The sequence below is a fragment of the Medicago truncatula genome, chromosome 2, assembly GCF_003473485.1.
Source record: "Medicago truncatula cultivar Jemalong A17 chromosome 2, MtrunA17r5.0-ANR, whole genome shotgun sequence".
NCBI classification, from domain to species: domain Eukaryota; kingdom Viridiplantae; phylum Streptophyta; class Magnoliopsida; order Fabales; family Fabaceae; genus Medicago; species Medicago truncatula.
Window position 1 is genome coordinate 10,684,288 of NC_053043.1, and position 9,852 is coordinate 10,694,139.

Below are 9,852 nucleotides of genomic sequence, written 5' to 3' on the forward strand. Positions count from 1 at the left end.
AAAATGAACAAGGGAGTACTATAACAAAAGTAAGAGGATAAAGAGATTTATTTACTAGATGAACGGTAGTATTATATAATTACATTAATTATTGCTTATACCTTACATCAAAGAAAAGAAAGGAAGCAAAGACTATTTTGCCTCAAGGGAAGAGCTAAATGAAATCTGAATTCTATTTCTGTGAGGTTGTTCTCTGCAGGAAGCCTTTAGCCATAAGGCTCTCTGCTGCTTCTCTGATAGCATCTTGAATGGGTGTGAAGACTAAGCCCAAATCTATTAGCCTCTTTGCTGCCTCTTTAAATGGTGTCAAACCAGGTTGAGTTTCATTCGGGAAACTGCATGTAGTTCATGTTCAGAGAAAACTATCATATTATATTAAAAAAAAATTGCACATCAGAAGTACAAAAAGAAAAATCTAACTATGAATTGTAATTTATTTAATTAAAAAATTTAACTGGATTAATGTTTATTCTTGGTATCCAGGTTGTCCTGTTTTCCTATATGAAATAGGTTGCTAACCGATCTTAATTGCATAAAATAATTTAAGATTTAGAATAAAGCATGTCATAGCATCACTTATCTCTAAATTAATCATTTGCCATGGCCCATATGTTCCATAAAGAAGCGATGGGGGGAAATAATTTTGAACACAAGTTTACAAAAGAACAGTGCTAACAAGGTATCTGTAATAATTTCAGCCATTGGGAAACAATACAATGGGGACCCTTTTTCTGATCCAACTCATGCTTTTGAACTCGAATATGTTGAACAGTTTTCAATAACTAAAGAAAAAAAATACTTCAAAATATACCCCATAAGTGATGATGATAAATTTAGATTTGAATGGTGTCATTTAGACCAAAAGAAAAAGTTGAAAAGCTCAAGAGACATCTAGCATACCGCACATGCTCCAAAAAGTAATAGCAACCAGTATCTGTTCACTCAATGGGTTATAGTAACCACACTGCATAGATACTCTTACTTGGCCCCTCACTACTCCATTATGCCGTTAGCAACACGTTTGAAGCTGGCAAATATGAGTTTGGTTCCAAACCTATGTTTGAGAAACTGATGTTGTTTGGTACATTCTTCATAAAAATGATTCTCTTTTCTCTTTTAAAATTGGGGTTTGAGTATAAGCAAGAATGTCTGAGTGTGTTACCTTTGCATTAGATTTTTCCTGCTTTTCTCCGTAACTTATAAACATTTCTAACCTTATACATCACATATCTAATAACTTATTGAAATCAGCCAAAGATTGATTTCTACTATGATCTATGATTGGAACTTGAGAAGTAAGTTTGCGAATCACTTCCTTCCTTAATTCGCTTAAAAAACAAAAGACTATATGTATCATTCAAAGTAGCAATAGATAAAATAACATGTTCTAGTCCAAGATTACAGCCACTTCATCAAGACAAAATGTCTAGTCACATAGTTTAATTAGATAATCTCTTAGTTCAACGATTTGCCAATTGTCTATTGATTCTTTATCCTGTTAGTGCTTTCAATATAAAATAATTACTTCTCAATCACTACACAGGCTGGTAATAGCTAAAGGACCTCCAACCATCACCCAATGCTTGAAAGTTTAAACTCATTAACACAGCATATAAGAACTTCAGTCCATTAGAAAAAGGAAAGGAAAAACATGTATAGAGCTTTATGTAATTCTTAACTCTGTATTTGTTCTCAATTCACCCAAATATCTCTGTTAAGTTCTTGTTTAGATAAGGTTGGTTGACACTATAACAAAGATGGCTGCAATGCAATGTTCTCCCATAAACAAAACATATAATAAAGATGGTTGTCAGAAGAGTTTCAATAAATAATAGAGTTTAAATACAAGTGTATATGCTTAAAAGCCATCTGCATTCTGCACATCAACCACAATATAGAATTATAATAAAAAATGGTCCCTATCTTCTTTGCTAATTAGGGTCTTTATATGTGCACTAGGTTATTTATGCTACAGCTGCCGGAAACGTCCGGTTTTTTTCATATTCTAGACTGCCTCCCGAATAATTGACTATAGGATAGAACTAGGATGTTCTATTTTCACCGTATTCGTTTGATTTAACTACTTTTTAAATATTTCAGGAAAATTGTGTCATATTTAGTGTCATCAAACCTCATCTAAAAGTGATTTTAATCAAACCTAATCAAATACTACTCTTCTAAAATCAAACTAACTTTAAACCAAAGAAACAGATGTTATTTCTATGATGAATGGTTTTAAACAAGAGAACATAACATGGCATGGGAATGAAATGAAGTGAAGCGAAGCAACAAACTAACCTGTGAATAGGGTAATCATGGTACAATTCAGAGACAATTTTGGCAAAACTAGAAAACTGATAGATACCATTAACACAAAGATATCTACCAGCAGCAGTTGGAGTCTCGTAAACCAAAACATGAGCTCTAGCAACATCTTTAACATGAACAGCACCCAACCAATAACACTCCTGTGTATCCTTCTCCCCCATCATCAACCTCTGCAACACCGCAGAACTTGCATTCATCTGATTCTGAAGCAACGGCCCCAAACAAGTCCCTGGATGAACTGCAACCACATCCACACCGCTGTGTTTCTCACAAAACTCCCACGCCACCTTCTCCGCCTCCGTTTTCGACACGGGATACCACTTCCCCCTCAACTTACAGTACTCAACATCAGTCCACGACCCCTCGTCAATCGCCTTGTTTTCCGGCCAATTAGGGTTTGGTACCTGTTGGAGGGACAAATTTACTTGTACTTTTATAAATAAATAAATATGCAAGAATGGCTAAAAGTATGTTTAAAATTGATTTTTAGTGAATTGATTTTGTAAAATTGATTCTAGCTAAAAATGAATTGAAGGTAAAGTGAATTATGTTTGTATACATTTATATAAAAACAACAAATTTGAGTGTTAAAATCAATTATAGAATCAAAAGCTCTAATTTCTAGCTTCAACTAGAATCAATTCTAAAGGCAAAATCAATTCAAGTGGAAAGCAACCAAACTTGTTATACTCAATTCTACCGCTATAGAATCAATTTTGGCCTAGTAGAAGTGAGCAAACATATACTAGGGCCTGTTTGGATTGACTCATTTGAGTTTATCTACTGACACAAGTTTTGTGAGACCCCTTGGGAGAACTCATGAAAACAGCTTATGTCAATTTTCTCGAGCATTTTTCAGCTTATTTTCATAAGTACTCCAATCTAGCTTATAAACACAACTTGTATGCGAAAACAATTTAACTTTGTTTTATCTTTTTCTATAAAAATAGCTAATGTATGAGCGCTTATCATGATAAGCACTTCTACTATAAACTACAAATAAGCTGTTTATCCAAGCATTTAAGTGCATGGATGATATTGAGAACAGTACCATGGCTGAAATGGAGGATGTAAGAACCACGCGCTTCACACCCGCGCGTTTTGATGCTTCTAGAACGTTAAGCGTTCCTTGTACAGCGGGTTCCAGAAGTTCCTTTTGTGGATCGGTTGGGTCTTCGAGAGTGCATGGGGAAGCGACATGGAAGACACCGGAACAACCGTTGATGGCGTTTGAGACGGCGGTGGAGTCGAGGATGTTAACGGGGAAGATGGTGATGCGAGATTGGGCTTCGGGGTGGAGTGTGAAAAGATGAGATGGATCGGAATTGGGGAAGATTGTAGCGTGGATTTTGTAGTGTGGGTTTTGTTTAGATAATAGGGTGTGAACTAGCCATGATCCGATGAATCCGTTTGCTCCGGTTACGCATACCACCTCTTCTCTGTTTTCGCTTGCCATCTCCGTATCTGCTTCTAGCCATGAACTAGCTCACAATCTTTGCATTGGAGTTGCTGCATGTGGTATCTCCAATGTGGTCCTTATTTAACAAGAGTATCGATGTTCCCACATGTTGTTTGGCTGTGCCACACGAGTAAAATACCAAAATACCCTTCGGCAGTTTGCTACCGAGGTTTTTAGGAAATCGGCGGCAGTTAACTGCCGAGGAAATTTGATTATGCAGACAGCAGGTTCTGCATAATTCTAAGTATTTCCAAGCCATTTTTTCGGCCAGTTTTTACCTGTAATTAAACCAGAGCATTCCAAAGGTAATATAATTCATATGTATGATTGAAACTCGGACATAATGAAGATAAATACAATATCTTTTACAATTGTTAATAATTAAATTAAACCGACATTTGGTTAAAATTAAACAGACGTTTGAAATTCATCAAAACATTACAAAGTGTCCATAATTAAACTACTCATTACACATCATTAAATTAAATCCCTACTTACATTCAATGCAATTACATATGGAACGAACATACATATATAATATATTGTCTTCCACCATATTCCGAAACATAAATCCGACGTCGCCGTCGTCGCGAATAAGCAAAGGCATATAGCTTGCCGTTTTCCATGCGTATTCATCTCTATCTTCTCCTAGGTCTATGCATGGCATTTGACCAAACAAGTGACGTGTATATTGATTTTCACCAAGATGCTCAAAATAAGTGTTAAGTTGTGCTTTCAAATTGTCAAGAGAGTCTGTCGGCGTTATCATAACCTTAACCGTCTTTTTAAACGCGGAGTACCTAACCCGCCCTTCAATTTGTGCAACCTCAGACATGTCTCACTTGAAAAATTTTGTAACAAAAGAATCATATATTAGAACAAAATTAAATGGAATGTAATAACGAATAAATGAAATGCGGAAAACATTAAAAAGCTATAAATTAGTATTGCATTATTTTCTCCACATAAAAATCATATTATCATATATATATATATATATATATATATATATATATATATATATATCAATATAAATTACATAATGTTAGTTATATATTGGCCACCAAAAAATTGGCGTTACAATTTCGACCCAAAAAAATACATCGGTGTAATTTCTACCAAAAAAAAGAACTAACACCGACAAAAAAATCACTCATTAAAGACCAAGTGATTGGAGAAGATCAAGTGACATAGAATCTTCCTCATCTTCCGCAATAACTTCAAATTGTTGCTTTGGTTTTTCGGGAGTGTCCAACAAAATAGGCGCCGCTTTGTTTGACTCCTTTTGTGGTTTGCACGGTTTGTTTCCACTTTCAATAGCCATGAGCTTTCGGAACAAGTCATGTCGATCCAAATACTCATCTTCCCAAGTCATCGCATCTTCTTTCTTGTGATTGTGCCACTCCATAGATGATGGAGGTAGTGGACAACCATTCTTCAAGGAAATAAGCACAAAATGATTTGGAATTGCCCCAAGGGACAAGATGGGAGTTTTTTGATTACCCGGCGGTGGTGGCCCTCTTAGTGGGAAAAACGATTCCGATTTTCCAACTTCAAGATTTGTCAACACAACCACACACATTTTGTAATAATTAGCAACAATGTGTCCCATGTCCGGAAATGTCAACCACTTATCAACAAGATGTGCACAAGTTTTTGTATTTGCGGGAGGATGTAATCCGTTTAAAATGTAGTTATAACGATCCTCACCCGCAAATACTTCAACATAATCATCTCTATGATCCATCAACTCTTGGATAAGATGTGTACGGATCATGAGATGATTTTTTTCGGTCAAGCCCATGAACTCCGCTATAGCCCGGAATCCGCAATGTCCATCGCCGATAACATCCACCACTTTTTCAATAAATGGAACCATGAAGCGTGGCATATAATCAATAGGACGCATAACCGGGATAGCTTTAGGCTTTGGATACCGAGTAGGTGGTGGAAGTGGGGAAAGTGATGTTTTACCAAGACGAGCACCTTTTTTCCTTTTATATGATGATGTAGTTGGTGATGGTGACGGTTGGCTATCCAGATTTTGGGAATCAACAACCTCCCAAGAAGAAGGGATCCGACTAGTCGATGTAATTTTTCCTTTAGACCTCGCAATGTCGACTTTTTTCTTTGCTCCCTTGGTTGGTACTTTTCGTGGTGGTGGAGACATCAAGGTGGTTTCAGGAAATGCCAATTGCCGCAAACCCTCTTTGACCTCAAGCTTCATTTGGAAATGGAGTTTCTTTAGACGCTCTACAATAGCCTTCAACTCAACCTCGACACAAAAAGCATCTTCATTACTTTGTTCACCCATAGATAACCGAAGCCAATGGTGGTATATCTCATCCAATAAAATTGGCTTCTCTTGAAGGAGTTTTGTAGCAATTTCACATGCACATGGTAGTCCATAAGATGTCCTTTGAACACAACCACAAATGTCATTGTCCATGCACAATGTTTCCCTACAACGTTTTTCTTCCAAAGCAATGTTGTCCAAAGCATTTCTAGACACATGACCACCTAACCCCGAGTACAAAGTGACATCTTTGAATCTATGTTCCAACACGCAAACATTTTGACCAAAGGATGTTTGTATAGCGGTCAACTGGAGCAACAACATGTGATGTATTTTCTCCCAACAAGTACCCAAATCACCCACACTATTGTCCAAGTATTTCTTCAACAAAGCATGGGCCGATTCGACCCTGTTTGTGGTCCTGCAACCAAGATGCAACACATGGTCTGTCCATGCCCTCACAATTTTGTCCTTCACTTCATCCAAGGTGGTCATGGCATAATCTACAAAAATTGGGAAATCACTACATGAATCTTTGAACTCCACTAATGCATTTGCATATAATTGTTGATTGGGAGATTCAACCATAGCTTTCCATGCGTTCATTATCTTCTTCACCACATCCCGATTGCTCACCTCTTTCCCATCCTTTTTAAAGCCCAAAGGATATTTACAATTCAAGACACACCTTTGTTTAACATTAGCTTGCACATGAAAAAAACAATTCAATGCATAACTTTCCGGAAAAACATGTGCAACCGCTTTCATCAAAGACATATCCCTATCGGTAACAATCACCTTAGGCATATTCATCTTTGACGAAAGAAGTTTACGCAACATTGTTAAAACCCAAACAAAGTTTTCTTCTTTCTCATGTGTCATAAATCCAAACCCAACCGAATATGTCAAATCGGTTGAAGTCACCCCAACTACCTCAAACATTGGCATCCTATACATGTTGGTCTTGTACGTGGAGTCCATAACCAAAACCGTTGGAAAATTGTTAAACAATTTAATGGATGTTAGATGAGCCCAAAAAATATCTTCAATAGTATTACTTTCAAGTTGTGTTCTTGAGTAATAAGTATAGTTGTGCTCCTCCAACTTCGAGATTAGAAATTGCAACGGCTTCTTGTCACCCCTATTTGCCTTCCATATTTGTTGACGTTCATTGTACACTTGCTTCACATTTGTCATGCAATGTGGTCTCTGGTTCTTCAAGTGTATCAAAATATTTCTTGGAAGCATCTTGCTCTTGGTCAAGTCACGTACGATCTTCTTGTCGTCCTCCTTTAATCTACCGGCAAGAATGTGTCCTTCTAAAGCCGGCTCCATGGGATGGTTGTGAACTCCATTAAGAATGTTCAATCCCCATTCCTTTGTTTGCTTACTTTGATATCCACTAATCATGAATAAGCAACCGCATTTTCTTGAGCCCGTGTTCGCATGCTTCGGTTTTTTTTTCGAAACTATGTGACTTCCACTCCTTTCACACACTAGCCGGAACATTGGATTGATCAAGCTTGATCTTTGTGTGACAATGGTAAATCCCGCCTTATTTGCTTGTCGGCGCACCCACTCAAGCAATTCATCTCTATTTTTCGACTTAACGTCGTCTGGAAAAAAATTAGCCGTGTCGACCTCGTGGGGTTGAAGTGGGAGTACACCGGAGCCGCCAACATACTTTGAAGCTTCAACATGGACGGAAGCTTCATCTATGTTTGTTTTCGCTTCAAAATTAGGCGGTTTGACATCTCCGGAATTTTCGACAAAATTTTCTTTTGTCTCTCCCGGAACATCTTTCGCATTCTTTACCATTACTATAATTAAACAACACATAAATATGAATTAACAACTAAGTAATGCATAAACATCAATGCCATAATGAATCAAAACAAAAAAAACAAAAAAAAAACAAAAGAAAATTTTTTTTGAAAATTTGGCAGTGGCTGCCATTTTTTCGTGGTGAAAATTTTCACCAAGAGTTCCTCGGTACCTAGCTACCGAGGTTTTCCTCGGCACTAAACAACCGAAGTTTTCCTCGGCAGTTAACTGCCGAGGATTCCCATGACAGGGTTCTACGTAACTGACGTAGATACCCCTAAAACACCCAAAAAATGACTCAAATAAAACGCACAATACCTGTTTTTTTACGTCAATAGTGTGTTGATACCTCCTATGCTTGATGCTTGAATGATTTTGGATCAAAAATTGATTATAGAAATAATGGATTTTGGGATTGAAATGAGGTTGGAAATGAAGGTGATGAAAAATAGTGTGTAGGGGGAGCAGGTAGCTGTTTCATCGTATGAAACATTTCCCTCGGCAGTTAACTACCGAGGAATTCCTCGGTAGTTAACTGCCGCCGGTTTCCTAAAAACCTCGGCAGTTAACTGCCGAGAGGGTATTTGCGTAAATTACTGGTGTGGCACAGCCATACTATATGTGGGAACAGCAAAACTCATTTAACAAAGACCACTCTCCGTTAAGACCCTCCATTGAAGAAATAAAAAATTAGTACCCATTAAAAAACGGGCAATTATACAAGGACCCCTTCTCTCCTAGGTAATTAACCGGTCCCAAATTTAAAAAGGTAATAAAATGTGTACTACTTGATCCCACTTGCATAAAGGAGTAATAAAATGTGTACTACTTGCTCCCACTTATAAAAAGGAGTAATAGGTAAATTATTTTTGTTTAATAATGTAAAGATAGTGGGATATATTTAAGTACTTTTAATTGGAGTTCTTATTAGTATATTCTCATTGGAGTTATTGAGTCCTAAGTAAGTACTTTTATTAAAAAGTTATAAATAAGTGATGTGTCACGTGGATTTCATTTAAGAAGTCCTTGTTAAGGAACCACTGTTGTGGATGCTCTTAGTATTCAATAAATTTTAAAAAATAATTTTTTGTTTGTAAATGTAACTTATCCCACTTATTTTTGTTTGATAATAGTTTTTTTCCAAAAGTAGTTTTTTGTTTACTAAGGCTACGAGATCTTAGACTACTATGGTAGAAGAAATTTTGACAAATTTTACAAATGTATTGGGGTTGAAAGTTAATATTTCAAAATCGAGAGTTTAAGTAAGATTGAATCGATGGTTGCAACAATTAGAATTAGGCAAACCTTTTTGCTGGAAAAGTATCTTGGTTTCTCTATGGTTTATGGGCGGTCAACTAAGAGTGGCTATGGATATTTGATTGATAAAATTCAAAGGAGATTAGCCTCATGGAAAAACAAGCTACTTAATAAGGCGGGTAAATTGGCACTAGTTTAGTCGGTGTTGACCTGAATTCCCATATATTACATGCAGATTGCTTGATTACCCTCTTCTATTTGTGAGCACATAGATAAGTATGCGCGCAATTTTTTTTTGGAAGGGGAACAAGGATAAGGGTGTCCATCTTGTGGAATGGGATAAGATCACCAGGCAGCGGAAAGTTGGTGGTTTGGGTATTTGATGAGCTCACGAATCAAATACAGTTATGCTGGGAAAGTTGGTTTGGGATATTCATTGTAACTCATATAAGTTGTGGGTCTCTCTGCTTGGATACAAGTATGCTGGGGATAAGTTCTTTCTTGATATACATATATATGACCCAAGGTTCCACTGTGTGGCAATCTATCAAAGACAACGTTTCGAAATGGGTTCGACTATAGACTAGGAGATTGGTCTTCTTTCTTTAGGTATGCACCATAGACTAAATTTGGGAAGTTGTGTGAATAAGTTTTATATGTTGATATTCATGATGTCCACTTGACAATA

General features: G+C 36.8%; 1 protein-coding gene across 1 annotated transcript; it reads right to left on the bottom strand.

The window, feature by feature from the left end:
* Nucleotides 1-30: 30 nt before the first annotated feature.
* On the bottom strand, nt 31-3,861 carry LOC11406471 (cinnamoyl-CoA reductase 1). Its single transcript, XM_003594390.4, has 3 exons — nt 3,380-3,861; nt 2,299-2,732; nt 31-335 (listed from the first exon to the last, which is right to left on the bottom strand). The coding sequence occupies exons 1-3, from the start codon at nt 3,782-3,784 to the stop codon at nt 173-175; spliced, it is 1,002 nt and encodes a 333-aa protein (XP_003594438.1). The 5' UTR covers nt 3,785-3,861; the 3' UTR covers nt 31-172.
* Between the last annotated feature and the right edge of the window lie 5,991 nt (nt 3,862-9,852).

Bases quoted from the DNA above. Each gene is read 5' to 3' on its own strand.
- LOC11406471 (XM_003594390.4), bottom strand. From the start codon at position 3,784: ATGGCAAGCGAAAACAGAGAAGAGGTGGTATGCGTAACCGGAGCAAAC. The intron at 2,733-3,379 runs GTACTGTTCTCA...TCCCTCCAACAG, and splicing joins CATCCTCCATTTCAGCCATG to GTACCAAACCCTAATTGGCC. The intron at 336-2,298 runs GTTAGTTTGTTG...AACTACATGCAG, and splicing joins CATGATTACCCTATTCACAG to TTTCCCGAATGAAACTCAAC.